The sequence below is a fragment of the Podarcis gaigeae genome (genome assembly GCF_964106915.1).
Source record: "Podarcis gaigeae genome assembly, chromosome: 1".
Lineage (NCBI taxonomy): Eukaryota > Metazoa > Chordata > Lepidosauria > Squamata > Lacertidae > Podarcis > Podarcis gaigeae.
Genome location: NC_139678.1, coordinates 48677733 through 48696675, shown reverse-complemented (window position 1 = coordinate 48696675; position 18943 = coordinate 48677733). Strand labels below are relative to the sequence as shown.

The 18943-nt window shown below is 41.6% G+C and overlaps 1 protein-coding gene across 2 annotated transcripts; it reads right to left on the bottom strand.

The window, feature by feature from the left end:
- Window positions 1–1665: 1665 nt before the first annotated feature.
- Window positions 1666–18067, bottom strand: LOC310848565 (retinol dehydrogenase 12-like). 2 transcript variants are annotated; one of them, XM_083747776.1, is made up of 8 exons: window positions 17948–17995; window positions 12799–12819; window positions 11798–11916; window positions 9989–10144; window positions 6410–6514; window positions 4947–5156; window positions 3278–3467; window positions 1666–1920 (listed from the first exon to the last, which is right to left on the bottom strand). In XM_083747776.1, the coding sequence occupies exons 1-8, from the start codon at window positions 17959–17961 to the stop codon at window positions 1818–1820; spliced, it is 918 nt and encodes a 305-aa protein (XP_083603902.1). In that variant the 5' UTR covers window positions 17962–17995; the 3' UTR covers window positions 1666–1817. The 2 variants fall into 2 exon arrangements, with proteins under 2 accessions (XP_083603902.1, XP_083603903.1); XM_083747777.1 differs by lacking the exon at window positions 12799–12819 and having other exon boundaries at window positions 17948–18067.
- Window positions 18068–18943: the final 876 nt, after the last annotated feature.

The following is an 18943-nucleotide window of genomic DNA, read 5'->3' as shown; positions in this document are numbered from 1 at the left end:
AAATTCAAAAATTTGGCTTTGTAATTTGGATTTTTTGTGATGTGATTTAATTTGATGTGATTGGCCAGTTAATAAAAATTATTTTTAAAAAAACTTCCCAAAAAAACCCTTAAAATATTATAGAGTCCCAGTGACCTCGTCACATGTTAAATATAGTCGTGTTAGTATGTTATTTTTCAGAGCAAAGAGAATTTTAATGAATGAGGGATAGCTTCTTTTATAGTTAGAAAGAGAGCGTCCAGTCCAAATCAAATTCTGTTGTCTTCAGCCACTTGTTGGCTTAATCCAATTTGCGGAAAGAGTCTTCAGAAGATTATTCCGAGCATGAATCCAAAGTCTAATAAGTTACAGTTTGTTTTCAATCTTTGGAATTCCTGATGGAATATAAATATCCAAATAAGTGTCCAAATAAGTAACCAGATAAGTCAGGATCTTCAAAACCAAAGGTTTTGCAAGTATATAGAGTCTATTTATGTCCTTTCAGATTTATTAAGGTTTAATTTGAAGTTTAATGTAAAATAGGAAACTCGGCTATTCGTTGTTGAGGTGAAATTCTAGAATCTTCCACTGTTTGCACTTAGTCCATTTCTAGAATCAGTTTTTCAGTCCCATCTATTCTTTGTTGCTTCAGCACGTAGATACAAATCCCCCAAAAGGTGAGGAATTGGATTAGAGCAGAATTTCCCTAGATTTTACAGCTCTTTATATTATTATGAAAACAGAGAAGAAGAAGAATGAGTTGTTGATATTATATTAGTGAGGTAAGAAACAAAAAGAAAAGAAAAAGGAGGAAAAGGGGGATGAGAAAGAAGACGGAAGAGGTAGCACAATCAAACATCTGGGTTTTTGTACCAAAATCCAAAAAAGAATTGGGAGGATAATACAGAAATCCGGAAATTGTGAAGGGAAAGTAGAAAAAATTAGAAAGTGGCCTGGGAAGAGAAAATGTGCAGAGGGTTCTGAGTGTTCTTCAAAGTTCTTAATATATCCTCTTTTCTTAAGCCTTCTGTCCAAACCGTTTCAGAATAAGAGGGAAAAAGTTCCAAAGTATAGGAAAACAGTTTTTTCCAATATTTCCTTTTCATCCCTTTAGAGCCGCTTTTCAAACTTTCTTTCTGCCTCTTTTTTCCCCTGCTCTTTCAAGCTGTTCTTTTAAGCGACTCTACGTTGTTGCATTTCTACTCATTACTTTCCCAAAAAAGGTATAACAAAGTTTCCACGCAGTCTATTATTTGTTACTTTGTATTTGGTATTTGGTGAGTCTAGTAGCCTCAACAATAAGTGCCGAGGCCTTTCGTTTTGTACTCACTCAGTCAGGCAGAATATTACTTCCTTCCTCCTCCCTGCGACTTTGTATCCTGCGTGTCATCCTTGCGCAGGGGCCATGCTAATCTTCTCTGTATCGTCCCAATTTTAGTATATGTGCTGCCGAAGCGAGCAGTTTTCAATGTGAAGGAAGATTCTGACTCAGCACATAAAAAAAATACTTTTGCCCTCCTCTATGTAGGGATAATTTCTCAAAATCCAACCAATCTAACAGGTTTACATGTGAAAGTTATATCACAAACCAATAAGGTCAGGTTCACTTTTTTCCCCCAGGGAAGCAGTTATGTGTTGGCAGCTAAGTATCACTGTCTTCAGGTCACCAAAGAGTAGAACTCAGTGTTGATTAAAACATATTTTATTAATATACAATCTATGTTTATAAAGTGCCTGCTAGACACTGACATCTACACATGAGAAGATAAGGATAGTTTATTTCGTTCTGGTTGCATTCACATTCTGTCTACAAATGTCAACCACAGACCCATCCCAGTTCACTCCCATTGGATGCCCATCAGCTCACAGCTGACTTGCCAGAGCTTTTTTGCGGTCTCTTTGTTACAAGCCTGAGGAGCAACCCAGACTGGTCTACAGTCACTGTAGAAAGAAAAAAAAAAAATTCATTAGGCACTTTGTTAATCATTTGTTAAGCCATTCAAAACCATCAAAGAATCAGAATTCTGATTAAACATTGAGCGTATTTCCCAAATCAATATGACAGCAAATTGGGTTTATGGACAACAGTGGGCTAAGGTTACCCCTATACATGTTTACTGAGAAGTAAGTCTCAGACAATTCAATAGGGTTGACAAGTAAGACGAGGAATAGCCAAACCTATTAACTGAGTGATCATATCAGAGCAAATTCAAACTCCTGAACAAAGGGGATGTTTTAATTGTTTTTGTATGGGGCACTGCACTTTGCCTAATTTTTGCTGTCATTGGTGCCTGAGACAGTTGCCACAAAACATGGTGGTTGCCGATAAGGAGACACTATGGTTTTGTTGCAGCTCTCCCCCCCCCCCCCCACTGAAGCTGCATCCGAATCATTTGAGGGTGAAGGAATTAGTGGCCAGCCCACTGGAAGCAAAGCTGCTTGTCATTTCTTAAGTTACAAAATATAATAATGAATTATTGTTGGTGTTGTTTATTAAATTTATATACTGCCCTTCATCCGAAAAACTCAGGGCAGTTCACAAGATAAAGAAGCTGTCCTCCCCACCACTGAAAAAGTAAGGGGCAAATTTTGGTATATGCCACCCCCCCCCCCCCAATTGACTATGTATGAAAAGGGCTTTTGTTCTGTCTGGATGTTCCTGATAATAGCTTTGTTATTTCTGTATAGCTTCTGTATAGGTCGAAGATGGGATGCGGGTGGCGCTGTGGTCCAAACCACTGAGCCTAGGGCCTAGGACAAATCCCCGCGTTGCTCGGTCCCAGCTCCTGCCAACCTAGCAGTTCGAAAGCACATCAAAGTGCAAGTAGATTAATAGGTACCGCTCCGGCAGGGAAGGTAAATGGCGTTTCCATGCACTGCTCTGGTTTCGCCAGCAGCAGCTTAGTCATGCTGGCCACATGATCTGAAAAAAATGTCTGCGGACAAACGTCGGCTCCCTTGGCCAGTAAAGCGAGATGAGCGTCAAAACCCCAGAGTCGTTCATGACTGGACTTAACTGGCAGGGGTCCTTTACCTTTACCTTTAATAGTTCAAAGGAGCAATTGCACTGTGTTTGCTGTACCAGAGGCAAAGACTTCTCACAACCCATGTCCACACTGCTATTTTTAAGTTAGAGCTATTGCATATGATCTCTTTCTTTTAATGTGCAATGTGCCATTTTAATATTGCCTTCTGGGTCTGATGTGGGCACCTCTGAGCATTACCACAGAAAACTTTATCCAGATGTGCTGAATCCAGATGTCTGTATTCCAACTGCAAATCACAATCCCAGACCCACCTGAAATATTGCCCACTCACTGACTCCAGTTCCTTTGCCACTGCACAGTAAATACTAGTCTGGGCTCCTTCTTTTGGTGTCTTCAACGTGAAGCGAAACAGCGCTTTAAAAATTCCTAACGAATATGAGTAACGTGCCAATTCAGAATCAACCACACCAGGATGTAAAGCATTGACAGTAACTCCAGTGCCTAGAAAAACATAAAGTGGAAACATCAACCAAAATACCACACGCACAGACATTTCCCCTTACTTTCTAGGAGGAAAAAAGTGAGTGTTATGGTGCAAAAAATACGGTATATGAATCCAAAGGTTCAAAAGGAAAGGAGTAATATTGTTCCCATGTACCCTGTAAGGCAGCTAGTATTTAGCCAGCCTTTTCACTGTAATACACACAATATCATTGCAATGCACAGAACCTTGTGCAGCACTCAATTAGTATCAAGGGTTAAACAAAGCCTTTTTAAAAAAAACACACAAAAATATAAATAAAACAGCAAAAAGTTAACATCTCTTAAATTGAAATCTGTTATAGCATACTAAATGAATGGCTTACATATTTTGAGGGGGGGAGGGATGAACAGAATGTTAATCTGTCTTGATGGCTGGGGATCTCCCTCTCTCCCTGCAGTCTTGAAGTGCAATGCTCAGCACAGTTTGGGAACTAGCAACACTTAACAGAGCTAGTTTGAGTTTGAACTGAGAGGAAAGACAGCAGTGAGATGGCTTGGCTGAAACATCCTTGGGGATAAAGAAGCATTTGAGACTGTGGAAAGTGGATTCATAAATCACTGAAAACCCTTAATTTAGATAACATTAGAAGCCACTGGCAATGGCATGGGTAAGATACAATATTAGGACAATTTAGACATCCAATGCCTACAAAATGCATGTCAGGTTAGCCCAATGGCCCCTTTCAATGTGCAATATTTAAAATTCCTCATTGGTGCAATGAGAAACATAGAAGTGATGTGGTGATGCCTAACCATTTCTCTACACACGGCTCTAAGTCATACTTTTAATAGCGTTCCCAGAAGGAATTTTAAATGCAGAGTCATTTCATTCTGATGCTTCCATTAAATTTCAACCCAGCTATGGTTACGAGATTGGGGGAGGTTGGGAGCCAGTCAGGCAAGCTCTTTGAATTCAAAGACCAGACAGCCACTGTAGTGCTCTGCTTCACTTCAAAGGAATGAGCTATGTTGAAATTAGCTGCATCTAGGTGACAAAGAAGCAAAAGGACAACAAAGGAGCCGAGAGCTTGAAAGCTGTTTGCGAGTGAGAGGGGAAGTGGGGAGATGCTGCAGCACCTGGGAGAGAGACATGTTTACCTCTGTGCTGACAGCAAATAAATGAGGAAGCAAGATCTATGCTGTGCTAATGCTATGAGCCCCTCCATCAAATGCTGAGATTGTATGTATGTGTAAATAAAACCATATATCTTAAAGACACCACAGTCTCCACTGACCTCATTCCTAGAAAGCTGAACACTGGGTAAGTGCTGGTATCCCTCACCGCTTGGAGATTGGGGTGTCTCTCATGCGTGCAACCTTTCAGTAATCTGTGACTTCCCCCTTCCTCTCACATCCAGGCTTTGGCTATGGGCAACCCTATTATATACGTACATATGAGTGGTTGTGCGCCATTAGCATTTCATTCTTAAAGCTCACCTTGCAATTTACGAGCCAGCTCCCTGGTAAACAGAACATTAGCCAGTTTGCTTTGACAGTATGCCAGGAACTCATTGTAGTATTTATCTCCCTGCAGGTTCTTGAAGTTTATCCGCCAAAAAGCATGGAGGTGCGAAGACACATTCACTATCCGAGCTGGGGCTGACTCTTTCAAACGGTCCAGCAGCAGGAATGTTAAGAGAAAATGCCCTAAAGGGAGAGGAGATTTACAGTTATTTACTAGAGCTTAGGGACGTGGGTGACGCTGTGGTGTAAATCACTGAGCCTTGGGCTTGCCGATCAGAAGGTCGCTCCCGTTGCTCGGTCCCAGCTCCTGCCAGCCTAGCAGTTCAAAGGCACGTCAAAGTAAAGGTAAAGGTAAAGGTACCCCTGCCCGTACGGGCCAGTCTTGACAGACTCTGGGGTTGTGCGCCCATCTCACTCAAGAGGCCAGGGGCCAGCGCTGTCCGGAGACACTTCCGGGTCACGTGGCCAGCGTGACATCGCTGCTCTGGCGAGCCAGAGCCGCATACGGAAACGCCGTTTACCTTCCCGCTGGTAAGCGGTCCCTATTTATCTACTTGCACCCGGAGGTGCTTTTGAACTGCTAGGTTGGCAGGCGCTGGGACCGAGCAGCAGGAGCGCACCCCGCCGCAGGGCTTCGAACCGCCGACCTTTCGATCGGCAAGTCCTAGGCGCTGAGGCTTTAACCCACAGCACCACCTGCGTCCCTCACGTCAAAGTGCAAGTAGATAAATAGGTACCGCTCCGGCGGGAAGGTAAACAGCATTTCCGTGCGCTGCTCTGGTTTCGCCAGAAGCGGCTTAGTCATGCTGGCCACATGACTTGGAAAAACTGTCTGAGGACAAACGTCTGCTCCCTCGGCCTGTAAAGCGAGATGAGCACCGCAACCCCAGAGTCGTCTATGACTGGACTTACAGTAACTGTCAGGGGTCCTTTACCTTTACCTTTTTCTAGAGCTTATGGGCACACATATGTATAATGTAAAACTAACCTTTAGAACAAAAATAGTACTCACAATAATGTAAACACTTTATGTTTACAAACAAAATGACATTAATTTTACTGTACTATAAATCAACTAGAAATAGATAACCAAAAAATTGGCTGGTTCGTTCAAATGAATATATGAAATTCAACCAAGATGGGCACAGTATAAATAATTTAATTAAATCTCCAGGGGACTGTGACTTGGGGCCTGTCCATACTGGAGTTTACAGTGTGTCCATAACTTTTTGCGTTCAAATTTAATTTGTGTAATCCTCATGGTGTTACCCTCAACAACGCCTGTCTCTATGCTTTTCCTGTATAAATTCAGGTTTACAAATACAGGAATAATCTGTGAAATCCGGGGGGGGGGGGGGAGAGCAGGGAAGATAAGCAAAGGCAAAGAGAAGCCAGGTAATATATCCATTTATCACATCGATGTCTCATGATCTTACCAAGGTGATTGACTCCAATATGCATTTCAAAACCATCAGCAGTCTTGGAATAGGGAACCATCATCACTCCTGCATTGTTAATGAGGATATGGAGCTTCTTCTCCTCTACAGGAAATAATGGGGTATTAAGCAGAAAATACCAAAGACAAGAAGATTGAGATGTTTTAAGGAGCAAGGCTCTTATCATAACTAGCATTTGGTTACATGGCCACCTATCTATCATGGATGCTTTATTTGACATTCCTGCTTTCCAGGGGTTGGTCTAGATGACCCCCATGATCCCTTTGAACTGTACAATTCTATGATTTAAGGTTACTGTGAATATATATGTTGGGAACAAGGAAGTACAGTATAGTAAATTGATTGAAATAATTAGCAAATACTAAATTAGACTGTGTTACTTAGTCTACAGAAAAGCTTTACAGTTTACCCAACGGGACCGACAGGTGGAGGAAATTCAAACGTCTATCAGACAGAGGGTTGATGGTTCTTGCAAGTTCTCCTACTAATTTAGGTAAATATATAGTGAGATACCACCATTGGACCACATGACAGGATAAATAAATACAGTGGTACCTCAGGTTGCATAGACCTCAGGTTACATACGCTTCAGGTTACAGACTTTGCTAACCTAGAAATAGTACCTCGGGTTAAGAACTTTGCTTCAGGATGAGAACAGAAATAGTGCTCTGCGGCGCGGCAGCAGCGGGAAGCCCCATTAGCTAAAGTGGTGCTTCAGGTTAAGAACAGTTTCAGGTTAAGAAAGGACCTCCGGAATGAATTAAGTACTTAACCAAGGTACCACTGTAAATGGAAGCACTAGTGGGAAAGAAATGGATTGTATTAATGGCCTATTACCTCAGACTAATTTCCAGTGAATATTATATTTATCCTTATTGCTCAAGTAAGCAATTATCTGAGTGCATGCATACCCATTTTGAATGGGTTTTGGCAATTGTAGTAGTCCACTTCAACGGACTATTATTTATTTAAAAATTATCTCTAAATCTTTATTGTTAGCTAAATATATAATATACCCTGTGCCCATTCTGAGTGACACATATTTTGGATAGAACACTGCTATCATTAGAAGGAACAAAAAAATTCCTTCCAGTAGCACCTTAAAGACCAACTAAGTTAGTTCTTGGTATGAGCTTTCGTGTGCATGCACACTTCTTCAGATACACTGAAACAGAAGTTACCAGACCCTTCTATATAGTGAGAAGGTGGGGAGGGGTATTACTCAGAAGGGTGGTAGGAATGGGTGATTGGCAGATAGCTGTGATGAGCCTGTTGACGACTCTTAACGACTGCAATAGGTCTTACAGGAAAAAGCAAGGGGTGAGAAGGTGAAAAATGGCTTTGTTGTGTATAATGAGATAAGAATCCAATGTCTTTGTTCAGACCAGGCCTCTCCATGTCATGTATAATGAGATAAGAATCCAATGTCTTTGTTCAGACCAGGTCTCTCCATTTTTCACCTTCTCACCCCTTGCTTTTTCCTGTAAGACCTATTGCAGTCGTTAAGAGTCGTCAACAGGCTCATCACAGCTATCTTTGTTTTGACTATGGCAGACCAACACGGCTACCTATCTGTAACTGGATGATTAGAAGGATTTATTATATCTAAGGAGCTGAACAATCATTCCTACACCCACCCACCAACCCACCCACACACATACATTACCCTTTCAGGCAAAATGTAGCAAACATGCTTAAATGTGTTTACTCAAAAGCATATCATCCTTTTAATCAGACCTACAAGTAAGAGTGTCCAAGAGTACAATGAGACAATTATAAAACTATTCTGGGTCATACCTAAGGTCCATCTACCATGTCTCTGACAGTTAACATTGCCAGGTGTTTTATATAAGGCATCTCAAAATTCAAATGGAAGCTGTGGAATGATCCATCTCCTGCTTCAAAGTGCCAGAAAGGTTCAAGGGAAAGCTTCCAAGCAAAAGGTTAGCTCCTCTTAAATACAATAACATTGTCATGGAAGGTTTAAGGTGGAGATCGCCAAGCAGGCACAAGACCTTTTTTGGTGCCCTCAGGCGGGTTCCTTAGACTCTAAGCTTCTATTTAAAAAATTAAGTCTCTAGCCCTCTTAGAAGGAAAGTTATGAAGCAAAATGTGCAGATTCCCTTCTAAGTGATTTCTGTGAAATGAATCAGCTTAGCTGCTCCCACCTGCCAGTGTTTTTAGGCCAATTAGTAAAGTCAGTGTGGTGACTGTAAAGTAAGTTGTTTGGATACCAGGCAATAGAAATCCCTGAGGTCATTAAAAATTTCTGTTTACCCCTCCCCTTTACTGTACTTTTCCTGCTTCTGTCTTATTTTCTAGGAGTTCTTGGAATCTCCATAGGTTGAACTTCTTTTTTCCTAACAACTAGGATGCGTCTTTTCTGTAGTGGACTCATTCAAGATTAGGTACCTGCTAAAAGTTATTTTCTGTAAATATTACACAATAAATGCCGGTTGGTGTTAAATAATTCCCTCCTCAAATGGCAAATATAAAATGTTAAATTTGCAAAACGGCTCAGGTATGTCTGCTGCTGTGCAGAAGCTAATGTCCGAGTACTTATTAAGAATTCACAGCACATTCAAGATATGAACAGGGTGTGATCCTGTGACCTAGATTAAGGAATTAAGTAGTTATAATAACAAAAGAGTGGCCAGAACTCAGATAATGCAATCAGGTAACTTGCCAGGAGATAAACAACGCACTCAGGTTTGTTGTAGACCGCCTTTTCTGCGATGTAGGTATGATGTATCTGGGGGGTGGTCTTGGGCTACACCCCTTCTGTGATGTATGTATGATGTTTCTGGGGGTGGTCTTGGACTCCGGGGCGGGCAATCTAAAATGTCTATATAAGGGCGGACACACCTTTGTTCTGGATCCTCCTCCTCTCTCCTGTGTGTGGGGGAGCACCTTGTTGCAACAGTCAATAAAGATCAGGCTTACTAGCTGCTTTGCTTCTCAATATTCTCTGGCTGGTCTCTGTTATTTTCTCCTACTGATAGAGAACCTACAAAAGGACTCTATATGGGCTCTTGGGTACCCCATAAGGGGAAAGGAGCAGTTTTGTCACTTATAACACCAGGTAAACGGCTACAGGATGTCAGCCTTCGCTTTGTTTAGAAATGGAGAAATCAGGAATCTTTTGCCTTTAACAGCTGTGTCACTACAATCAGGACCAGCAGGACATAGATGACTTCCTGTGCTAAGCATGAGGATGTCCAAGGGTGGGGTAAGGGTGGAAAATCAGCAATGACTGTTCTCTCTTTTCTTTTGTGTTATGCTATGGCAGCCATGTTGTGTTAAGCCATGGCCCCCATTACAGCAATTTTGTGACTGGAGCAGTCAGCACTCTCTCAAAATTCAAAATGTGCCTCCTGGTCTAAAATGGTTATTGATCCCTGGTTTAAAGAACACATAGGGAAGCCAGACAAATACCTCTCTATTTTAAACAAAACCTATGAAACTCTTGACTCCACATAGATTATATCTAGGACCAAGACCACCTAGTAATTAAACTATGCAGTAATTACACAGGTGCCAACTTTTAGTCAGTCATACCTTTTAGGAAATCTTCTGCAAATGCCCGTATAGATTTGCTATCAGACAGGTCCAGTTTTTTCACAATAACTTGTTGATTCCCTGTTTCGGCTATAATTTCACGGGCTGCTGCTTCCCCTTTTGCTATATCTCTGCAGGCAAGGATGACACGACCACCTTCAAAAGGGAAATTAATAGAAAAGAGGAATAAGACAAACAAGCTGTTTCTAAACTTGGTCCTGTCTTTCTAGACTAATTTCTTTTAATGGAACAAAATATAAAATAATATAAAAATTCTACAATATGAATATGTAAATATAAATATAAATATATGTAAAAGCCCTTTTGCCAGCAGATGTTATAGGCAGCAATGAATTGTGAATCATTGTGGGAGGGGAGTAATACTCAGCTTTTTAAAGCTCACCTCAAGCATTTGAAATAGTTGCCCTTGTCTAATTACCCATTACTTCGGGCAGATATCCACAACCTAGAGAGCCCTGCGGAAGTTTCTGCAGGGCTTCCTATGCTGCGGATAGCAGTCTGCTGTCCGGAGCGCAGGGCGCGCTGAAGCCGCAGCTGGGGGGGGGATAATTTTTTTTCTTTATTACCCCCCAAAAAAACTAGATGTGTCCTATGGGCCGGTGCATCCTATAGGGCGAAAAATACGGTGACCATTACTATGAACAAGAAAAATACACTTGAATGTATTTCTAAAAATGGAAATTACCTTTGGTTAAAGTTATTTTAGGGGACAGAATACATACATTTATAGTAATAAATACACCCCCCTTACCCCAAATGTAATGGCTGTATTCAGATATAACGCTAAACCATGGTTAATTAAATATGTAGAGACTGCAGTTCCAATGGGACGCAGTCAAATGTTCATTCCACCATTGAGGGCACATTCAGAAGGGCTGGACTACAGCTCTCATCACCCCTGACCACTGGCCATGCTGAGGAGTAGTGGAAGTCCAGCAACATCTGGAAGGCCACTGGCCCCTCATCCCTGTGGTAAAGAATTACATGTGGATCACATTGTTTAGCCTTTTAAAGCAACAACTGTGTACTCCTAGACATGTCTACTCAGCAGTAATGACCATTTGCTTCATTTGGACTTACTTCCAGTGTGTAAGTGTGTAAGGTTGCAGCCTAAGGAAAGTGGCATGATAGAGGTTTCTAAAATTATTTATTGTATAGAAAAAGTGAATACAGAGAAGTGTGGCTAAGAACTACATTGTATGCCAAGTATGCTTTTAGAGCCAAAGGGGAAATATATAGTTAAAACAGATATGGCAGCTTACATATTAAAGTGCAGCTGCTATTGCAGAGCCCTTGTGGCGTGTGTGTTTTTTAAAAAAAAACCAACATGCCTCCTCTCCTTCAGGGGGCTTATGTAATTCAGTGAATTTCCTTTAAAAAATGAAAATAAATCCTATGAACCAGAAACCCTCTGTTTAAGGAAAGAGTTAAGGCACTTATAAATTTGCTTGTTCACTTAAAAATGGTTAAGGCAGCCTTTATTCATTTAAACCCTGATGGTGGCATACTCTGCAACATCCGTCTGATGAAATAGGGGTGCTCTCGTGGGAGCCAGTGTCTTTTGGTCCAGCGCTCTGGTGTGAGAGAGCCAATTTGCAGGAGAGCATGAAACAAACAAACAAAAAACAAAAACAAAAAAAGAGTGTCTTTTCGTCTGGCACAAGCCAGCTGACTCACAGCAAATTACTGGACCAAAAAACAGGATGGCTTCTGTAATTCAGAGATGTCCCACTCAATTCGGTATGGTTGAGTGGCATGTGGTGGATGATGAATGGACAGACAACTTGCCTCTTCGTGCGAGGTCCTTGGCAGTTTCCTTCCCTATGCCAGTGTTAGCCCCTGTGACCACGGCCACCTTTCCATCCAGCCGAGCGGTTGATGTGCATACTCCTCCTGCAAACCACTTCCTAAAACATAAGAGAGCGCAGCCGTAAATGTTACTTTGGTATGCATAGAGGTTTTCTCTTGGCCTGCTCCTCTGGGTAGCTCAGATGCTAGAGCATGAGACTATTAATGTCAGGGTCGTGGATTTGAACCCCACATTGGGCAAAAGATTCCGGCTTGCAGGGGTTGGAATAGAGGACCCTCATCATCCCTCCCGACTCTACAATTCTGTGATTCTATCCTTTAACCTGCTCCTCTGGCTCATGCATTCCCACATCACTTTCCAAACCACAAAAAGTCTGTTTAAAAATATAACAACAATGAGCAGCTGGATTTAGACTGTAGAATTCTAAAGTTCCAGAATGCTCTTGACTCCTTTCCCTCAAAATAATCTGGGGGCACCCTCAGATTCTATGCCAGAGAACAGAGACTTTCCTTTCTAAGACACCCAGCGAGCCTTTTTGACGGAAGAGCATGGTAAAAAATCCCTTTAAATGAAAAAAAAATGTAACACCGATTAAGCAAAAATCTGAAGAAACAATATTGCTACTGGTTTGGGAGATGAGTCTGGATGATATCTATGGATCTCTTGCAGGCCTGCGATTTTTCGTCTGTGACGTTATACTCTACAAGAGGAAACCTGGTGAACCAGTCAAACCTGTTCCTTGGTTAAATAAGTTGTTTCGATCTGTTTTTAATATTGTGCAATAATTGCATTTTAAATGTCGTAAGCCACGCCCATCCCCGGGACCTTAAGGTGTAGGGCAGATAATAAGTAGCGATGACAACAATAATCAATCAATCAGGATCAGAATGGCTTTGTTGTGTTGCCATAATGATGTGTTGCCATAATGACCACCGTAGATGCTTCAAAGAGCAGGTAGGTATTCCCACGTCCTTCTTACCTGGCTGGATGCCATGCTATGCTAGGAAGGAAAAGAAAAAGGATGTTAGTTTTGGTATTTGAGGTTTGTCTGAGCTAGACTCCGTAGGCTGTGCTGAATCCAAGGATATGCAGCAGAATGGTGGGGGCTAAGAACCTCATGGAGAGGGGGCCGCAAAAAGCTTCCGAGGTGGATCAATTTCTAAAAACTAATTGATTACAAAAAATACCCCTGGAAATGAGAACAAACCTGAATTGTAACATCACACAGCAAGAAATTGAAAGTGCCATTCAGAATCTTCAATTGGGCAAGTCTCCAGGCCCTGATGGTCTAACCTCCAAATATTATAAAGTTTTAAAGGACTATTTGATACAACCCTTGATGGAGGTTTGTAATCAGATTATGGAGGGAAGGAAGGCACCGGAAACGTGGAAAGAAGCTTTCATCACATTGATACCTAAACTAGAAACTGAAAAGACTCAACTTAAGAATTACCGCCCCATCTCACTCCTAAATGTGGATTACAAAATTTTTGCAGATATTCTGGCAAGTAGACTCAAAAAAGTATTAAATGAAGTGATCCATAAGGACCAGGCTGGCTTTCTCCCTGGTAGGCATTTGTTTGATAACACAATAAATATTATTGACATTTTGGAACTTCTACAAACAAATCTTAATACTAGAGCGGCCTTAATTTTTATTGATGCAGAGAAGGCCTTTGATAATATTTCTTGGATGTTTATGAAGAAAAATTTGGAAGGGATGGGAGTGGGGCGGGGGTTTGAAAATGGTATAGAAGCAATCTATACAGAACAAAAAGCTAAATTGATAGTAAACAATGTGGTGACAGAGGAGTTTAAAATTGAAAAAGGGACACGTCAGGGGTGCCCCCTATCCCCCCTATTGTTCATCTCAGTTCTGGAGGTGTTGCTAAACATGATTAGAAAGGACCGGTTGGTTCAAGGAATTGAGGTCGGAGTGAAACAATATAAATTGAAAGCATTTGCAGATGATTTGGTATTAACATTACAGGAACCAGTCTCCAGTACTAAAAGAGTGTTAGAATTAATTTCTGACTTTGGTCGGGTGGTGGGGTTTAAGTTAAATAAGCAAAAAACCAAGGTTTTAGCAAAAAATTTGACAGTTACAGAAACAGATGAGTTTTCTAAAGAAACGGAGTTGAATGTGGTTAAAAAAGTAAAATACCTAGGGGTGTACCTGACCTCCAAAAATTTGAATTTGTTTAAAGATAACTATGAGAAATGTTGGTCAGAAATCAAAAGAGATTTGGAAACATGGTCAAGATTGAAACTTTCCTTGTTAGGCCGAATAGCTGCTGTAAAGATGAATGTATTGCCGAAAATGTTATTTTTGTTTCAGGCCCTACAGATCGTGGATGTCAGGGTTTCAGGGACAGAGAGCGAGGGGGAGGGGTCCCAGGGCGACGAGGAAGAGGACGACGACGACCTGAGGTTGTCAGTGAGTCCGTCAAGTGAATCCGAGGATTCCCAAAAGGGAGCCCCCCTGGTCAGGCCAAGGGGCAGTAGAGAGGGAGGCAGTCAGAAGCAGGGGAACGAAGGGGGAATCCCCAGTGGGGGCTGGAGATCGGGACCGGCCTCTCCGTCGGAACGGAGTGAAGGGGGTGGAGTTGCCAGTGTGTCAGAAAGAGCAGAACAGGAAGCAGAGAGGGGAAGGAGTTCGGAGCAAAACGTCCTGCCGGAAGGGGAGGAGTGTAGTACCGAGAGTAGCGTAACGGTCGAAAGGAAGGTCAGAGGCAACGTACGCGCGCCAAGTTCAAATGTGGAGGCGCGCGGAAATGAGGAGAGCCCTGAGGAGGAGCCTGGTCCCAAAGCACGAAGGAGGGGGGAGCAGGCGGCAGAAGACTCAGCCTCGGGGGAGTCCCGGAGGGAGGGAGCACAGGGGGGCAGGAAGACCCTGCGGAAAAGGAAAGAGAGGAAAAGGTGGAGCAGTACAAGCCTCTTAAGCTGGTGCAGGGGCGGGACTGACTCAGAGGGGACTTCTAACATCTAAGGGTAACAGATGCGGAGCCACGGAGCTTGGATGTAACGACAACAATGTTCTTCAATAAAACCTTTTGTATATATCTTGGACTGGACTTTGGTCTCTTGTGAGCTGGGACCTCGGGTGGCTCTGACAGTGGACAAGGTGGAATGTTTTGGAAAGTGGCAGAAGGATATTTCTAAGTTTGTTTGGCAGGGCAAAAAGCCCCGAATAAAGTTTAAAATATTAACTGATGCGAAAGAAAGAGGGGGATTTGCCCTGCCAGACTTGAGGTTATATTATGAATCTGCAGCCTTCTGCTGGTTGAAAGATTGGATTTTATTGGAGAACACTGACGTCCTAGATCTGGAAGGGTTTGACAATGCGTTTGGGTGGCATGCATATTTGTGGTATGACAAGGTTAAAGTGCACAAATTGTTTAAAAATCATATTGTCAGAAGAGCAATTTTGATGGTCTGGACAAAATATAAAGACTTATTGGAGAGTAAGACTCCGAGGTGGCTCTCACCGGTGGAGGCCAAGGCACGTAAGAGACTTAACATGGAGGCCCATTGGCCTAAATACTGGGAAATAATTGAAAAAATTGGAGATAATTGGAGGTTGTTGAGTTTGGAAAAACTGAAAACTAAGGTGCGAGACTGGCTGCACTATGCGCAAATTCAGGAGGTCTTTAAAATAGATAAAAAGGTTGGATTCCAGGTGGAAAAATCGAAACTAGAGACTGAATTGTTAGAGCCAAAAAGTAAACTACTTTCGAGAATGTATAACTTGCTGCTTAAGTGGAATACACAGGACGAGACAGTCAAATCCGCCATGATAAAATGGGCGCAGGACGTGGGGCACAACATTATGTTTGCAGACTGGGAAAGGTTATGGAACACCGGTCTGAAATTTACGGCATGCACTGCCTTGAAGGAAAATATTATGAAAATGGTATACCGGTGGTACATGACCCCAGTCAAGCTAGCTAAGATATACCATCTGTCTGACAATAAATGTTGGAAATGTGGAGAGGCGGAAGGGACATTCTTTCATCTCTGGTGGACCTGCCCGAAAGTGAAGGCCTTCTGGGAAATGATCCATAATGAACTAAAAAAGGTACTGAGATTTACCTTACCTAAGAAACCAGAGGCCTTCCTTCTGGGCATGGTGGACCAGAGAGTGCTTAAGAAGGATAGAACCTTTTTCATGTACGCTACCACAGCAGCAAGGATCCTGATTGCAAAATATTGGAAGACACAAGATTTACCCACGCTGGAGGAATGGCAATCACAGTTGATGGACTATATGGAATTGGCTGAAATGACTGGCAGAATCCGAGACTTGGGAGAAGAAACAATTGAGGAGGACTGGAAAAAGTTTAAGGACTATTTGAAAAAACACTATAAGCTGTATGAATGTTAAAAAAATGCACCTTTCAGGAAACTCTAGCTTCAGCAAATGTAAGTTAATGAAATGAAAATTAAGACACAAGAATTTAGAGGTAAAATAATGAAATAACTTTATTGTGTTTAACACAAAGCATACAAGAATTGGGTTATAGTAAAATTGAAATCAGGGAACATGATAAAATGGAAGATACAATAAGTTCTGAAATAAGTTAACAAATTGCTGATGTTTTATATGACAGAGAACGCAGGGCTTGGAGGATGTGGGGAGGTCCTTTAGATTGGATGGAAAAAGAACATGGAAATTTGTTATTCTTCTATTCTATTTTCTTATAACTATCCTTTATTCTTTTTTCTGTATTTCTTAAAATTAATAAAAATATTATAAAAAAAAAGAACCTCATGGAGAGGCAAGATCTGTTGGAGTGTTGATGCTGTGAGCCATGCCATCCTATGCTCAGGCTGTATATATGCATAAAGAAAATAGTATATCCTACAGCTCAATAGCCATTAACTTTCTGTTACATACCACCCCAATCTCTGAGCAGTGAGAGACTCCAGAGGTGCCTGTGCTTCCCAAGGATTTGCATCCTTGGAGTGAAGGCCAATGGAGACTGTTGGTGCTGTTAGGATATATGGTTTTATTGGCACATATGCATATACAACTAGAGCATAAGATGGAGCCACTCACAGGATTAGCAACCCCATAGATCTTGTTATGGTTTCTAGGGAAGCCCCAAAGTCCAGCACAGAGCAAGTAATGTCTCTGTTTCCCAGCTTCCTGCTCCCTCACACTACTCTGCTGTTGTTCTTCTACTTACCAGCCAGGCGAGGGGAAAGGCTGGTTTCTATGGCACAGAGCAACTTCTTTGGCTATGCTAAATGGTACCACCTAACTAGCCAGCGAAAGCTATTCCCTTGACAAAGCAAGTGGTTTGGCTACCTTTGCCTTCTGCATTCCCTCACAGAAACAGGCAGTAACCAGTGCTAACTTATTTTGCACCCTAGGTTGAACTACTTGCACAAAACTACTAATTTCAATTTTCAAAAGCAGATGTCTTGTGGGGAAAAAATAAGATTATCAGAAATTTATAAGATACAATATTACAAAAACTCACCTATATAAAACTGCCCCTCAAAGGTCAGTACTTAATACCCATTAAGTTCAGTAAGGCTTTCTTTCACAATTGCAGCCTAAGGTCACATCTGCACCATACATTAAAGCGCATGGCTTCACCCAAAGGTTCCTAGCAACTTTTTTTAGTTTAGCCTTCAGAATGTCACTAGGGAGGGCTGAAACAAATCTCCCCAAAGCGCTAGAGCCCACTTAAGCATATTAATGACAGCAAGGGAAAGGGAGAGGGGGCCACACAATGCATGCAATAATTGTAGATATTTATTTCAGCGTGCCAAGGAGATATTAATCATAACCTCAATGAATGTTAAATAATAATATTTTTTTACTTATACCTCACCCACTCTGGGCAGCTTCCAGCATAATGAAAGTGCAGCAAAAAGTCAAATATTAAATTAGGTTAGAAATTATCTACACATAGTACAGTCCTAACCAAATCTACTCAGAAGTAAGTCCTACCCCCAGGTAAGTGGGGTTAGGACTGCAACCTGCTTGGTTTTGTCCACTTCTTGTATTTCAGTATTGCATACAAAAATGCATGTGGCCTATGCAAAATGTTACTTGCGGTTCTGAGAACAAGTTAATAAAGCCTACAGGATAGCTAGTGAAATAAAGGAACCCAAACCTGAGAGCTGACATTGTAGCAAACTTCTCCTCTGCAAATGAAATTTCTCCACTGACGGAGAGAAATAAAACAGTGAGAGGTGTGGGAGGAGTGCCACATGATTAGAAATAATGAATTACAAGAACTGAAAGTTATGACACCACCTGTTGGCAAATGCTAATAGCTGGGAGCAACCATGAGTGACAGGCTGCTTACTGAGCATTAATCCTGATTTATCTGGAGGGAGGTGTAGAATGTTGCATCAAGCAATTTTTATCCCACACTTTCCAGTGCATTTCCCCAACACTATACTTATTGCAAAAAAATCCAGTCTTGGGGGAAAGTGGGTTTGTTACGCAAGATATCCAAATCTCCTTTCATTGTACAACCTGAAGTTGCCAGTCCAGTACAGGACTGAATCCCAGTCCAAACAGCCTGGAAATATTTAATATACTTGCAGAGGTAAAGACAATGGTGCAGCTAGGTCACTTTAGACCCTAGACTGAATAGTCTTTTAGGGGGAGGATATTTATATTTTTTATTTCATAAAACTTCTAAATAAAGTGTACTATATGGATTTGATCTATAGCCTCTACTTGTTAATGTACTTCGGTCTCACTATCAGAGTAAAGCAAGTGGGTTTATGACACAAACAGCAACTAGAGGGTGATTTTTAGCAGGAAATTGTCCTGGTTGTTATGTACTGAAGTTCTCATCCTGGGCCAGCAGGGGGATACTGTAGATAGTTATGCAAATGAAGGATCAAAAAGTGACATTCAGTGATTGGATAGTTTTAGAAAATGGCAACAGTTGCATTGTTCTGGAGCTCTATAGAAGCAGGCTGACTGAGCTCCTCAGCCTAGTTCTGTTCTGGCATCTGAATAAAGAAGAGCTGTTTAAAGAATCACTGTGTCGTCTGACATGTTCGCCCACAACTTAACACTGGTCCTGCTTTCTGAACCAGATGTGCATTGCAAATTGGAGCTCATGTTTCTGCTTTTCTTTAAAAAATAGAAA